Source organism: Hoplias malabaricus, chromosome 5, assembly GCF_029633855.1.
Source record: "Hoplias malabaricus isolate fHopMal1 chromosome 5, fHopMal1.hap1, whole genome shotgun sequence".
In the NCBI taxonomy this organism is placed as follows: Eukaryota; Metazoa; Chordata; class Actinopteri; order Characiformes; family Erythrinidae; genus Hoplias; species Hoplias malabaricus.
Genome location: NC_089804.1, coordinates 47713340 through 47730027, shown reverse-complemented (window position 1 = coordinate 47730027; position 16688 = coordinate 47713340). Strand labels below are relative to the sequence as shown.

General features: G+C 40.5%; 1 protein-coding gene across 3 annotated transcripts in view; it reads left to right on the top strand.

Annotated features, from left to right (window-relative positions):
- pax7b (paired box 7b) overlaps window positions 1-15387 on the top strand; it is a 59494-nt gene extending 44107 nt beyond the window's left edge. For 2 of the 3 annotated variants that reach the window (XM_066670687.1, XM_066670685.1), the window contains exons 8-9: window positions 8467-8716; window positions 12944-15387. In XM_066670687.1, coding sequence (XP_066526784.1) covers window positions 8467-8716; window positions 12944-13059 — 366 coding nt within the window. In that variant the 3' untranslated portion in view covers window positions 13060-15387. Of the gene's footprint in view, window positions 1-8466; window positions 8717-9588; window positions 9635-12943 lie in introns of all 3 variants that reach the window. The other variant, XM_066670688.1, reaches the window with a different exon arrangement.
- The last annotated feature ends 1301 nt before the right edge of the window (window positions 15388-16688 follow it).

Sequence of the window (16688 nt, the reverse complement as noted above, 5' to 3'; positions counted from 1 at the left end):
GTATTGTCAATATTTAAGCATTTAAGTTTTTAAATACACCATAAAAATATCCAGTTGCATATACGTTCCAGATACAGAAAATCGAATAACAATCTATTTTTTGTTTTTATTTCACAAAGACTTAGCATATTGTCAGATGTTGGCCCACTGAGCCCACAGCAGTAAAGCTACACCCATTTATGCTAACATAATATTGCATATCAGCTGAGACTAGGCGCAATAAGGGCAATCAGTTTTAATACACCTAATATACATATGCACCTAATTTGATTCAGAAACCTGTATAAACTCAGGAAGAACTCCCCTTAAAAATGTAAGAATGTCTACTCAAAGCCATTTGGGACTAGTTAATGTCATCCATTCTTCATGATTTCTCCACACAATGTAAAGGGTTTATGCTGGAGGTTTATGTGCTAGTGATACTAGTAGTGGAATCTTGTAGATATGATTTAAACACTAGATGCAGGACCACCCAGTTTTACTCATCCATCTGTTACGGTAGAAGAGTCTGTTAGGAGTCTAGCTTGCCTTACAAGGGTTAAAAGAGCCATATGCCCAGTATTTCCCATAGCAAACATGTTGCTAAAACTGACAGCTTGTTTGGCTGTATGCTAATCGTTCTCATCAGGGCCCAGCTTGTCAATGCCCACTTTCTGTCACTGTCAATCACATGCTTAATTTGAAACAATTAAAGCTCCCTTAGTGCCCCTCCACACTCCACCACCACTCTCTCACACACACACACACACACACACACACACTCCTTCCCCCCCAGTCTCTGCCCCATCCCCTGTTCCACTGCACCTTTTTTTTTTTTTTTTGACGGATGCCCCTTTTCACTTTCAATTAATGTGCTGTGGCCCATTAACGCAATGACACACAGCCAGGAGAAGAAATCATCTCAGTCATCTGTTCCCTGCCACTGGGGGAGAGAAGGAGAGGCAGAGAGCTAGAAAAGAGGGTGGGGGGGCTGTAGAAGTAGATCCAGACAGAGAGAGAGAGAGAGAGAGAGAGAGAGAGAGAGAGAGAGAGAGAGACTGCAGTCGAGCTAATTACCCAGCTCTACCTCCAGCCGTGACAAAACCTTTAATTGAATTTATGCAATCATGTTTATTTCAGAAATGGCCATTGTTCCCTCACTCAGAAGAAGGCCTGGTTTTGTTTCTCAGACTGCCCACCTTGACTGAATCAAATGTCAGGAAGTAAAAGTGGACAGATACCCTCATGGTTAGGTAATATAGAGCTTTACATTTAGACGTGTGAAGTGGTGGGAATTCTGCAGTTATTAATGTTTTATTTTCAGAACATGCTAGAGTGCAGGTTTCGGTGAAGAATGTGACACACACTAAATAAGCTTTTACTTGACCAACAACATAGTTAATGCAACCAGTATTTTATAAACTGCCATGCAATTTGAGCTCTCCCGTACAAAATCTGATTATTTTTGCAAACCGAAACCTGGTTATTATGACCCTGATACTTCAGGTTTAAATCTCTGAGTGCAATATTGCCTGGAAACAAGTTCTTGAGACAGACAGAAATGTTTAGAAAACCCTGGAGAGCGGAAACAAACAACACTACCGTCTTACTTCTATAATCCGCTCATCAGCTTTGGCTTTCTGCTTCCTCCTGCACCTGTCTGCTACCCAACCTGTCCTTGCCGTTCTTCCACTGTTTAAGAGAAAAGTAAAAAGTCTATTTCAGACATAGACATGTCCACCACAATGTTTCAATTTTGGCCATAACAAATGCAGAGGCTAGTGAAGCCATATTTTTGGGGGATCTGTGGCAAAGCAATACATAATTGCTTTAAATTATTATACACACACACACACACACACACACAATATAAATGTTCATTCATTCTAAGCACTAATTATAATTTCAAATATATCAGGGTGACAATAGAGATTAGAACATATTTTACAATCACATGTTGAGTGATTTTATGGACTCCAACATATGAAATGCTTGTAAACACAGCAGATTTCCTTGGGTCATTTTAACAGTAAAGCAAACTAGTGCTACGATGCCACTGTTAAAACAACTGAACGATTTCAAATTTTACCTGATGTCGCCCCCGTTTTAGTCAACCACCTTATATTCTCAGTGAAGGTACCACACTAATGATGCCCCCGTGTTTCTCAAGGCAAGGAGAAATTGCATCAGATATTCTGGAATAGAGTTTGTCTTAAATATCCAGAGATAAATGTGTTTGTTTTCTTGCACATAGGCCTTCTATTTGACATCATTTGCTGGTTAGACGGGGGTGTTGGGATTTGGAGCAGGATTACGGGAGCTCTCTGGAATACATCTGCCTGCTGGAGAATGGCATTATCTCCTGCTTTAATTACTGTGGCATTGCATCAGATATTCCCCCTTAAAAAATGTAATGTTGCTGTCTGTGAGTGAGATGTTCTCGTGTTCATGTCACTCAGGAGCACATTGTGCTCGGCCTCCTAATCCGACAAATCCAATATCTCTTTGGAGGTGTGTCGTGTATTTTATTTTAAAATATATTTATGCTGAAATGATCATCCCACTTAGAGCTGAAAAAACCCACTCATCAACAGTAACTAATCTGTGTGAGTGCAGTGTGAAGTGTCTTGGTGTGGATAAGGGGAGGATGATGGCCCTGCAATGTGGAGATAACCTCCTGACACCTTCTGCACTGCTCAAGGCTGCTCTTTTGTACAGGTGACCCTTTGCTTAGCTATAATATGGGCTACTGCTCTGAGGCATTTCCCTCCATGCAGTCAAACTACAGCCTGGCTCTCCTACACTCTGGCAAATCCAGTCTGGGCTGGATAAATCTCTATGTGTGTGTGTGTGTGTTTGTAACTGAATTGCTGTGCTGAGAAGCTAGCTGAGGGGTGTCCTATCTGCTCTGCAGGCAGACTGGCCCTGGGGCACACACACACACACACACACACATTCACACACTCCTCCAGGAGGCTTTGTCCTCAGGCCCCTCCTGTCCTGCTCTCTCCTCTCCTCAGCCTGGGCCTAAGCCGAAAGGAGACAGCGAGCAGGTGGACTGGGCCGATTCTGCCCTTCATTGTGAGGATACTGTTGGGTCTTCTTTATTATCATTAATGCTATTGTGGCTCTGAGCTCCACAGGGCGCCTCAAACCAGAGCTTTGACAACACAGCCTGTTTGTTTCCCAACCATTTAAAGTGCAAAACATTCAGTGAAAAAGCACAGCTACTGTAGTCAGTTAACCTCCTAAACTCTCCATTCACCTCATAACTTAATAACCGAATAATAATCCATAACATGTAATAATAATCACAGCATTTAAATGGTTAAACTTTGTAGGTTAAATGTTCAAGCTGTTAAATACCACATCAATGGGTCTTGGTTTTTGCTCTTCTTGTAATATAAAATTACATACAGAATAATTCTTAAATGTTACTAAAAATTAAGATTTAAAATCGAAACTCCATGGAATTTTCCACGATTTTTGTATAATTTAATCATTGAAGTAAATTAAGTCTTTCAGAGTGTTAAAGGTGCTGAATTAATGCACTGAATGATGATGATAAGACATTGTACTTTTGACTAGAATCTAGAATTCTTTCTGTATTTTAAAGTCATTCAGTGACAGTTTTGTCACTGCACCTTAAAGCCTCAACCTTAAAGCTTTGTTTTGATTTTAAAAATCCAAATGTTTTCAATTGTTTTTTCCTCAAGAGACAGAACGAGTAAAACATTGTTGTTGCAGTAACATGGCGTTTCAGCTGTGCTCCAGCTGCACTACACGTGAGCCTGGCTGCAATTTGGCTAATGAATTCAACAAGGAGTAAAGCTGCGTCAAACACTTAGGCAGACAAAAAATATAATTTAACAGTGAAGGAAATTAGGATGGTGTGAAACTCTCTTTTTGTGTGAAATAAATGGTTGCAAACACACCATTTATTTATCTGAAAGGATGCACATTGTATCAATTTCCAGTTTTACATTTACCGCAGGCTGGAGGGCCTCTGAAGTTGAGCGAATTAATTGCTTTTTATTGTTATTTAGAAAGTAATCTATGTGTAGAGAGAAAAGGAAGGGGAAAAAAAGAGAGAGAAGAGGGTTGCCTGCAGCTATGTCCTTTAAACTGGATCCTGCCTGGCATTATCTACTCCTGCAGTTCTCACACAACAAATGGAAGCCCAACTACTGCTGAGAGAGAAAGAGAATGAGAGAGAGAGTGAGAGAGAGAGAGAGAGAGAGAGAGAGGGTGGTGGGGAATGGAAGTTTGAAAGGAATGGAGAAAGTTAAGTGTGTTCCAGACTGTCGGGTTTTTTTTCTGCCCTGTGTGTGTGTGTGTGTGTGTGTTGTTTCGTCTCTGGTGCTTGGGCAGACTGCCTGGGGTTGTTGTTTGTCAGCCAGGATGATTGGCAAATATTCCTGCTTCCTCCCACTAGCCATATCAGATACAAAGAGGTTACACATGTGGAAAGAATATTGATTTTTGCTTAGTGATGGTAGTATGGCAGGAAATAATAGATTACAACCCCCAGCCTGGCCAGGCTTTCCTCCCCCTCAGCTCCTCATAGCTCAACTTATGTTCTTCTTCTGTTTCGACCCACGGGCAAGGTCAACTGTTTTATAGGTTTTCATGTCTTACTTCAAACCATAGTGAAATCTACTTTTAATGTTGGATTATTGAGTTAAATTGTTTGAAAACTAGAGAATTTATAAATCAGCACTGCTATTTCTTTATAGGAGAAGCCAACAAAACATTATCACATGCTAAACAAGATTTAATTTGAAACTATGATGGATCATAGAGTGAGTGAAATTATGACATGGGTTTTTGAGAGGACTGATATGACATTTATGTAATTTACCACATTTTAATGTACAGTACTAAGTAAAAGTCAGAGACCACCCTGCTGGATTTTTAAAACTTTGAAACTTGGTGCATTGGCTGATCCAAGTAACCTCAAACACAGTGTTGTTAAGGTGTGGGCTCTGGTTTGGTCAGTTCATTTTTTTTGTCTGCACAATGCCATTGGAAGAAACAACCTCAGAGTCCTGCAGTGCTTGTCCTGAGACATTTGTTGTGTCCTGCTGTGAAAGCCACAGCCCATATAAACACAACCAAGGAAGCCTGGCTGCTTGACGCTGCTGTATGGTGTATATGTTGTGTTTCACTGTGCAGTTTGGAAAGTGTATGCTAATTGCCACTGCTTGGCCATTGTGGGCTGAGGAGAGGAAGGCTGCTCCTGTTCCAGGCCTCTACCTCTCGCCTGAATATTCGCCATTTGCCACTTTAATTGATGTCAATAAGGTTATGCTAAATTTGAAGATTTGAATAATTCGGCTTTCAGAGCAATAATGACATCAGCGCGGTTACAGGCTGCTTAAGCGTAGAGCTGAATGGAGGTGTCAGCCGCCCTGCACTCTCTCAGCCTCCCTCAGCACATTCTGCCCTGACACCCCTCTGCTGCCTCCCCCCTGCTCATCTGATTAAAACTTCACTCCCACCGAGAGTCTGAGCACACACCCGCTCCAGCTCTGCTATTACCCCAAAATTACCTCCAATTACACCACAAATGTCGGTTTAAGGGAGCACAGAGGATTACTGTAATTCATGACTTTATTACAGTTTAAAGTCAAGGATTTTCTTCATGACCCCCTTAATAACCTGTAAGACAATCTAAACATATCTACATTATTGGAGATACAACTAATCAACACAGATATATATATATATGCAATATATGCAAACCCCTAAACTAGACCATAACATATTAAGATGTGTATTGGAATTGGATTTCTTGTAAACCTTTACAGTTGTGGTACCCTCAAAGGTACATTTCTGTCTCTACATTTAGAGAATATAATTGTACCATATTCAAAGTTCATTTTATATTTTTAAACAATTATTATTTTATTAATATTATTTTCATTATAAGTGGTGTTGATTTCATATGCCTTATGATATGTTGTTTTATTTTACACAGTTTTGTAATGAAAGATTACACATTTTCACCTCTCCTTCTGGAGAAGAGCATGTAATGTACCTTTAGGGAACACAACTGGACTTTAAAACCACTGTTATACCTTTAAAGTTACATTTACACTGTTTGTACCTTTAGTGACCAATAATGTACCTCTGCCATACCTTGTTTTTCTGAGATTGTACTGTGAGAAGCAGAAAGTGCAACCAACATCAGAACTTGTGGAAAGTCTCCTGGCAGATTTCAGGGGGAAGAAATCTGTTTTAAAAACTGTAAATAGTAATAACTAAATACTAATATTTCTGACATTATATTTAGGTTGCTAATTCTTAACTGCAGATGCGGGTTTGTTATTTTTTTTCTTTAATTGCTAGTCCTGGAAGCGTCCCAGACCCGTTAGCGGGCATTTAATTTAATGGGTATACAAAAGAGCTGAATATAATCAGGGCTTAATTAAGTGGCTGTTAAGTCAGTCTCCCCTCCAGCTGGCCATGGAGCCCCACGTAAGGTGGAAAGCGACGGTGCTGACCCACAGCCCCGTGTCCAGGGTTACACTCCAGCTCCCGGCAGCGTGACCGAGCTGCTGTGGGCCGCCATGCTCACACCCCCACCCCTATCCTTCCTCATCAAACTGTCTTGAATCCGTTTATTCTATGCACACCTCACATACACATAAATAGGTACAGGCATTTTCCATATTAATTTCGTTCCCAGTGCTCAAGCCATATGTCTCAAGTGTGATTTTATGGTGTTAATAAACTTAGAGTACGGTCCCCCTGGAACAGTTGGCAAAAGATATTACAAGAAATTCAGTGTATTGGGCTATATAATAACCCATGCATACCCACTGGTTGGCTAATGTTCAGGAGTGTGTGTTTTGCCCTTTGTAAATTAGTTTGTGAACTTGCAGGTTGTATTGATGTTCAGCAAATAGCCCATATATGTTGTTGGGCCTGTGCATGTGGGTCTGGTTTAGCTCTCTGCTGCTCTGTGAAAGGCTAATTGGTTTAGCAGGCTGGGGTCTGAGACGGCCAAAGGCCAGTGGGGCGTAGCGAGCCGCAACGGGAACCTGATGTTGAGGAGGATGCTTTGTGTCGGCCTGCGGATGGGGAGCATGTGGCAGACACAGGCGCTTCTACAAGTAGCTCTATTCTCTCTGGCTGCCTGTCTCTTTGTGCCTCCACTTTCCTGCCCCTCCCATTCCTCCCTCTCTCTATCACACTCTCTTTCCCTTATTTTCACTCCATTTCTACGTCTGTTTCTTCCGGCTAGCTCCTCCTGATATTCTGAACATATATTTTCCCACTACAATACTGCTGAAATTAACCAGGTTAATATTATATTCCCTATCATATGTTTGGCGACATGTCTCCTATGATTTTAATACTCAGAAGCTGGTTTTCTCTGACAGTTAGTAATAACACCTTAAATAGTAGGCTTATTTTTGTCATTTTTATTTAGTAAGCTTTCAACAGCCCTCAGCAAATTTCCATTGATTTTCCTGAATATCTCAACTCTTGCAATGTAAATATTTCATTCAGAGTTTTAATGCCAGAAAGTCCATTGTAGTCCACTGATTTTCTTACAGTGGTGGTGAAAGAAACAAGGGATGATGCTGTTTCAGTTCTAATAGAGCCAATTAATTTTTCTCTCCAAAATGGCCAGTAAATCTGCTTGTAGTTTTTATATTAAACAATGATAAAGATAAAATTGTGTTGAATTTGGGAAAAAAGAAAAGTCAGTATGTACTACATTGCCCTAAAATATCATGTTTCAACACTTTTAAGAAATGAAATATATATGTGTTCTATCACTGCCACTGTGTTTAATATATATCTTAACAAAAAGGAATTTCAGAGAATCACTATTCACATTTAACTGATAATTTATTTGGAAAGGAATCGGGCAAATAATTCTTTTTACAAAACTAAACATAAATAAATAAATCTAAATATGAAGAAAGGCACTATGAAGAACATGAACAAAGAGCCCTGTACAATTAGATTTTTTATATTAAGTTACATGTGAACAAGGCTGTGCAAGGGGGAAGTAGACCTGGCACAGGCGCTGATCTATTCTCTGGGGGCGTCTAATGTGAGCATTTATTATTTGAAACGTTTTAATCATTCATGAGGCCAGAGGCTCTGGGATGGCTGAGGGCCTCCGATTAAACCCTCCCTCAGAGCTTGTTATGTACTCAGCCTCAGGACACACAGCCCTGGCACACACACACACTCTCATCTCCCTTCCCAAGGTCCCTTCTGTCTATCCTACCCCTCTGTGTTATTTACTCTGACACTGTTTCCAAGCTGCTAAATGTTCCCTCGGGATGCAGTGAATGACTGCTGTTGTGGTGCCACTTAACCCCTGCCTTGAACTGTGTGAGTTCTGTTGTGATTCCCAGTGGCCCACAGTGAATCACTGTCTGACCCAAAGTGGGCCTTAGAGTTCTGACAGTGTCACTCCCTTTCAGTCCTGCTCATGGTGACCATTCTCTATCCCACCCACAGGTGATGAGCATCCTGAGCAACCCCAGCGCCGTGGCCCCTCAGCCACAGCACGACTTCTCCATCTCACCTCTGCACAGCAGCCTGGAGGCTTCCAACCCCATCTCAGCCAGCTGCAGCCAGCGTTCAGAGCCCATCAAGACAGTGGAGAGCCTAGCTTCTTCCCAGTCCTACTGCCCGCCCACTTACAGCACCACCAGCTACAGCGTGGATCCTGTTACCGCCGGTTACCAATACAGCCAATATGGCCAGAGTGAGTACAGCAAGATGCTACAATGTTTTGTGCTTTGATGAGTACAAATGAAGGGCTCCTGGCCCAATAGTCATGTGATATATTAAAAATGTTAAAAAAAAAAAAAACTAACCAAAAACAAAATCTGGAGCCAGATTGGTCAGACACAAAACATTAGAACTGATTCAAATCAGGTTTTGTCTGAAAACACCAGTTGTAATATTTAGGTTACCACTGGGACAACCTTTACTTGAGGGCAACAGACAAGCTCTAAATCTCAAAGAAAGTCTTCGTAACTGTTGGGGGTGGGGTATGATTTCAAGAAGGATGTTGATGTTTTCGGCACACATTATTTATTTTACTAGGTCCAACCCATTTAGAACACAGAAACATAACTTTAAATGATTAGTTAATGTTTAAATGAATAACTTAATGGAATTGTACCACACACATTTTTTTCAAACAAAGCATATGTGGACTTATTGTTGTGACTGTCATTGAACTCTTGATATTCACAGAGTGTAAATATTATAGTCTGGGCCTGGTTTAAGGGGTTAAAGTCAAAGACAGGCTTAACATCTCCCAGTGCACCTGTCTGACAGCTCATTAACATGCAGAGGGCGAGGTGGCAGCTTAGAGCACGCACTGCTGCTGCAGGGAGTGTGTGTTTGTGCTCTGGCGCACTCCTAGGCCGTGAGTGCCGAAGAGCAGATAGAGCCACTCTGAAGAGGTGGAAAAGGAGAGGCAGAGTTAGCGCTTTGAGGCGGATTTAAAGAGTAAACCTTGCATGACAGGAGAGGTAGGCTTCCTGAGCGAGAGAGAGCGGAAGAGAGAGAGAGAGAGAGAGAGAGAGAGCAGAGAGTTAAATCGTGGCTGATTACCCACTTTGCCAGCTGTCAGGTTGAGTGTCTCCAGTACGGACAGCTGGCCCACCCACAGGTACGCCACTGCAGCCATATACCCTGCCTGCTTCGTGACAGCAGCCTTTCTCCATGTGCTAACGCGCACTAACCCTCACACTACTTACCGTCACACTGACAGACGCCTGGCAACGTCCGCACGTACCGTCACTCCGCCCCGCCCAGCCACTGCCACGCACCACAAAAGAAGAAGGAGAGGTGAAAATAACTCCCCTCACCAGCCGCCGATATCAAAGGGCCTGCCACTGCACGCATCCGACACACTTGACAGGCCAACAGCTAATGCCAACACGCTTATGCTCACACCCAGGAAAGGGCTTTTTATTTTTTCACCCATTAATCATGAAAGCTGCTGTTGTTGACTTCCACTGGCCCAGGTACACAGTCTTTGTCATTGCTGTTGACAATTTGATTCAGTGATTATTGTGTCTAGGCCTTTTTCACCAGCCAAAATAATCTTTGGCCCTTGTGTGTCACAACTAGCCAACAGACACTTCGGTTTGGGTTGTAATTGCAGTCTTTTTAGTAATTTAAGCCCATGTAATACAGAAAGGAAAGGTTGTATGAAAAGATTTAGTTGCCCATGGGAAATTTACGTCAATTGGTGACTTCCTAAAGTACACATTCGCTTCAGAGAACACTGTCCTTTATACTTTCATCCACAAATACTCTTTAATTGATGAATTTCAATTTTTGTTATTTAAAAAATATTATAAAATCAAATGTGCCATGCGATGTAGTTTAGAGGACAGTTTATATTTTATCCTTTAAAAATTCTCATATTTTAAACTCATCAGAAAGTTGCTAATACAACAGAAAGACAGGATTAAGGCAGGCCAGTCTTCTCTGATTATGGAGCCATGCAAATGTAACTCATGCAGAATATGGTTTGCTGCTGTAACCCATGTTATGGCAACTAATCTCTAGCTGATGTGATTTTATTTTGCAATCTTTAATTTTATATGTTTGACACAAAGACGTTGGAACATGGTTCCCACAAAGTAAGAGCGAAAGGCTTGATGGTCTGAAAAACTGTGGAAATGTGTGCTGTGGTCAGATTAGTCCATCTGTCAGCTGAAAATTGGACTTTTCGGAAGTTCTCAGAAGAAAAGACCATCCACACTGTTATCAGCAAACTGCGCCAAAGGAAACATCCCTCATGTTATGCGAGCATCTTTGTTTAGCACGTTTTTCCATTCTAGCTTGGGACAAAAATTGAGTTCTCACCAGCTTAGATTTGAGCTAACTCAATAAAACACAGCTCCGGTCTAAATGTGGATTAAGCCGAGAGAGGGGACTGTGTAGGTGCTCTGTTTTAAAAGGGAAGTGGCTAGGGGGGTTAATTGGGGCTTCCTCAGTCTTTGCCCTTGTGCTGAACTACCTCTGTGCTGCCCTTGGTTTGTCCTCATGACCTTCTGGCTCCTTCCCTGCACCTTTTTTTCCACCACTCCAATGGTCCTAATGTCTTTAGCTTGTGTAGTCAAATTGAAACCTTGTGCCTCATGAGCCAGATCAATGCTGAGGTCCTGGGCAGCGGGTGAGACTGGCTGTTCCCTTTGACCCTGGATCTGCCCGCGGGTTAGTCCCGACACGTGCTCCTGATAAAGATCTCCCTACAACAGCCAGGCTGCAGATCATACTGATGGGAACGGTGCCCTCAGGTGCTGCGTTAGTCACACCATTTCATCTGGATCAGGTCACATTGTGCCTATCTAGCAGAAATCACCTCCTTTTTTCCCCTTTTACTCACAGATCTTACAGTCGTTCCCTCACATATGCATCAGCTTGCAAAACTTAATGGAATTACTGAATTTAAATGTACTCTTGTCAGATTGGAAATAAAAATCTGAGCTATAGTATTTCATAGCATTTTGCTTTGAAAATGCATTTCTGGATACATTTAACCCATTTCTCCTACTCTGTTGTCAGATTGAATTCAGGTGGCATTTGTTCAAGGGAAAGACGGTGTATGAGCAGCATGTCCTGATATGATGCTAGATGATAGAGCAGTGTGGAACGCAGGGCTGACAGAGTTAATGAGGAATGCACAGAGGAAAACTCTGTGTGACAGCAGTGAATGACAGCAGGGAACAGGTGGCTCATTTATTTCCCACAAGAGGCATCATCTGTATATTAGTCAGTAGTTAGGAAGTGCTGCCTACGCTCCAAAGAACTGTTTTATGTTATCACCTGATATTCTGTGGATTGGTGGTAGAGCCTTGAACCTAGAGTACATTTGCCTTGCACGTTTTGCCTATTGAAACTCACTTCAAATACATATTTTCTATCAGCTCCGCTTACCATTGTTCTACAACTACAGACTGTAGACAGTGTGTTACATTCATAGCCCCCTTTCACCATGTTTTTCAATAGTCAGGGTCCCCACAAGACACCAACAGACTATATATTATTTGGGTCAGCACTGCAGTGGTACAGAAGTGGTCATCATGATTAGAGCTGGCTGGATGACACGCAGGCAAGTACACAACACTCGGACAATCCTTCCCCAGTGTTAGATCAGACAGGATGAGCAGTTGTTCCTCTCAGCAGAGAAACAAACACATAGGTCTGATATTTGACTCTGGGTGAGTGATCATTATAAGAATAATTAGAGTGTGAGTTATAGCTCCAGCAGACCTCTCTAGAACATTGTAACTAAAAGGGGAGAGCTAGAGAGGCAGCACAGACATGAGCTCTCCCAGAGATATCAGTGCCCCTCCACCCCACTGTCAGTAAACCTCATCAGTGACCACATTAACAGCAGCAGGAAGACAGCACCGACATCTCAGATTATCACAATCCTGTATGTCCCTGAACCTCTAGATCTGCACAAATTGCCTAATGTGGGTCTAATTACCAAAATTTTGATCAAGGGCCCCCAAGCTCTTATGAAAAGAGATTTGCCTGTGCAATGGATTTAATAATTCTAGCCACAAACAGATGGCTACGGATCTTACTTCTAACATCTACGGATGTTACTTGACATGCAGTTGTTCATATATATATCACACGTCTTCCTTCTGAGTAATCTGGAGTTTATCGTCTTGTTCAACTGATATGTTTAATATGTATATTTAATTGTGTGTCATCAGCATAAATGTGAAAGTTAATGCTTTTGTTATAGAAAACATTCTCTTGTGGTAACATATATAATACAAATAGCAGAGGTCCCAAAACAGAACCTTGTGGTACCCCATATTTAACATTAAAAAGTACTGATGACTCTCCATGTACATTTACAAAATTATAATGATTCAGGTTGGAAACTTTGAGCTGCTTTATGAAATAAAAGTTTGTGTCTCAAATATATTTTTGTTTGACTTTGCAGCAGCGGTAGACTACCTGGCGAAGAATGTGAGCTTGTCCACACAGCGGAGGATGAAGCTTGGGGAACACTCAGCCGTGCTGGGACTGCTACAGGTGGAAACGGGCCAGGCTTATTGACGGACTCATCGCCCTGACCTTTGCTTCTCTCCTTCACCAGCATCCCTCCATTCATCGCGTCATTTCTCTCTTTGCTGCGTGAGAGAAAAGAGAAGTAGCTAAAGTCATAGACAGCCTTAGACTCCTGACCTATGGCTGAATGAATACAAAAGCCATTAATAAACAGACACTATAGTGCCACCTCTCATCTTTTTCTGTCTCCCTCCTCTCAAACTTCATCTCAACAAAGAGACTCTTTCAGGGGTTCAGAGAGGCTGGAGAAAACCAAGCCACCATTATCTTGGCTCGCATCAGTCAAGCCCTGCCCATCAACAGTCAATGTTAACACACCCAGCCCCATTCCAAAAGGTTTGGACCATGTTGTTCATAGTACTTAAAATGATGGTATTATGATTATATATTGATATGATGAATGTGGTTGCTTCTATTACCCTTGGAATTATTATTGTAATGACCTTCTGTTTACATCTTTTCCTTTTTGTCATTTTGGGTTCTTCTGCAAACGGTCTGGCTTTCTAACACATTACGAAGGTGCATGGAGGGAGGCTGATAGCTTTTCAGGCTGCCTGCAATGCGTGTTATTCGACCTTCACATTTTAATCTTAAGCTTGACATTCCGAGAGATCTGGGCAAGTCAGTGGGGTGTCTAGCTCAGTGGAGAGTGGCCAATGAGGGCTCCAAGAATTTACAATCCCTTTCCCCTTCGTCCCCACATGTATCAGCCACTGTGGGGAAAAGCCACAATAGTTAAAAATATAAACAATCTTAAAGCCACAGGGCAGCAGCCTACCTCTGGACCTTAAGCAGGGGTGCATTATGGAGAGAAAATATTCGTCAGTATTATGATAATTTTGTCTTAGATAGTAACATTCCTAAAGCATTAAAACCAGATTGTTATTTATAAAAACAATCCATTTAATTGAAGTATTATCATTATGATCTTAAAGCACAAGCAATCCTGAATTGCACATAAACACAATACCTTTCCTAGCTGTGTCAAGGCAGTATGCTTTCTTTGGGATTTTCTACTGTATATTACTTAAAGCTTAAAGGTGCTTGGTTCCAGCACATGACAAGTATCTTATAGGTTCTGACAGACGATTATTTTACATTCCACAAAAGTCTCGCACTTTCTTTTTATTTTGTTTTTTAGTTCATGTATGCTGCCTTTCTATCAACAGTTCCATCACAGATGTACCTTGAGCAATGAATACCTCACAGCGTGCAGTTGAAATGGTATAATCTCCTACAGAAGGGGCATCAAAATTTATATTCTAAAACATATGTGTGCTTATGAAAGTAAAGTCATATTGTTGCACTTGTTGAAGTGTGCTACACATTGTGAATGTGAATTGGTTTAATTCATTTTAAAAACACGTTAATTCAAGGGTGGACAGGATACATTGTCATGCTGCACAAATTTGAAAATACTGCTCTCTACTTGCACCATTTGATTACTTACTTGTTCCAAAGACATGCTACGTGTATGTAACTCATTCCTTCACATTACCTTCTTGAAAAAAAATGTGAAAACACTTTCAGAGAGACATGTTGAATCAGTGTTTTAAAATTACATGTATCACTTGATTTCCTACTTCATGTCTTGGTAGAGCACATCACTTTACTGACAAAAAAAAACAAAACTCCTTGACCAAGATGGTACAGCAGATGAACTGAGAGCTCTGCCACTCTTCATGCTGTCCAGGACCAGTGGAGTGATACTGTCCATACTCTACATGTCTAGTATGGGTGCTGTCAGTTCAAAGCCCAGAAATTACACTTACAATGAGGTTAACTGAGGATGGTAGGTAGAGCTTTTTTAAGAAAGTAGATGACTTAACCATAATCAGCAGGCCACATCATGCCATGGCTCCCAAGCTAAAGCATGTCATGTTATTCAGGAAAATGGAACAAACTCACTCAGGCACATGACCACGTGCCAACAAAGACTGAACACATTTCATTTTAACACTTTGAGAATTTTGTAATAAAATAAGAAAAAGACAAAAAAGAAGAAATGTAAAAAGTTTTTAGTGTGTAGCACTCATTTCTAACACAAACATTAATCTACCTTTGAAATATTTAAAGCACTATTTGACTTCCCAAATTCCTTTCTAGCCTCAGTTGGTCCATCATATTGCTATCAGATTATTTTTTCTGTTCAAAATTTTGTAATTTGTTATTTTTGTTCAGCATGTATGTATATTACCATGGCATAATTTATTCTGCTGTATGAAACAATAGCGTAGTGGGAACTTGTATTGGCTTTCCTACCTTCAGCCTGTTGATGTCTTTATTGTAGCACTGTCACTGATTAAAGCTCCAAAACTGGACATTCATTACCACTTTGTTTCTTCTTTAATTTTTTGTTTCTTGCTAGTTCAGATCATACCCATAACATGTTTGAAATATAAGAAAGGACTGTATGACATTAGGAAGGATAAAGACACTTGTGAACTAGGCCTTGAGACAAAGGAAGAGTCTGCTTAGAGCTGCAAGGCCAGACTACCTTCTTGATGAACAGACATAAGAAATTGAATTTTGAATTCAGAATTTGAAACTGATTGGACGTTTAATTGGAAGGAGGAGTGGCATGATTCCTATTCCTTTCATAACTGCAGTTGTCTTAAGTCACTTTTCCCGCAATAACATTTAACTACTAGAAAATATAACAATTTAGAAGTTCTCAATGACTCTTCAGAGGTTTTCATAAGAAACATGCAGTGGCTGAAGATACTGATTCTAATATTCTAGAAAGCCTTTGGATATGCCCAGAATAATAAACAGAACGGCAGAACGTTCAATGATTACTTTTTTAAAAAACTGTATTTATAGTATATTATTTTGTCAAAAATTAAGTAATATTAGAATTGTCATTGTATTAATCATATTTCCAAAGTGGAACTCAAACCTCATGGCAGATTTAATAAAAACTCATGTAAATATGTACTTACATTATTCTAATAGTCTATTCACTTCTTATTTTTGTCTAATAATATTATTTTCATACTATTTGGACATATTTTGGAGAGTCATTTATATATATATATAAATAAAACTGTAGTAGACTGGCAAACTGTCCAGGGTGTTTTTGCCTTGAACCCAGTGAATCTGGGTAGGCTACAGACCCAGTGCAACCCTGAATGAAGCAGTTACAGAAAATGAATGAAAGAATGAATAATTTATTATTGTATAGAAAATATTTTCTATTATTTTGACTAGTGATTCCAGGCATTTTATTTGGCCATTTATAATAGTAACACATCTTTGGTCAAATATTTTGGTGCTGAGAACTTCTCATTATTTCTCATTATTTATATCCCTGTTAGAATTTTTACAACCTACATATAGGATTTAAACACTAACGTTTCTAGTCAGTGATTCTTAAAATGTGAATATTTATTGGCATGTATCATACTGTGTTGAGCACTTTGATGTTGCTAAAAACTGTAATCATGATTTAATCCCCTTCCCAACAATGCAGTATTTTCCAGTGCCTTTGAAGTCAAGAGCATCTTGACAGTCGTAGTGATTTAAGATACTAAAAATAGTTTCCAGTAATTGAGGGAGCTGTGAGCGAATAAAGAAGCATTTAAAAGCAGTGTCACATCAGAGATGCTTCAGAGCCT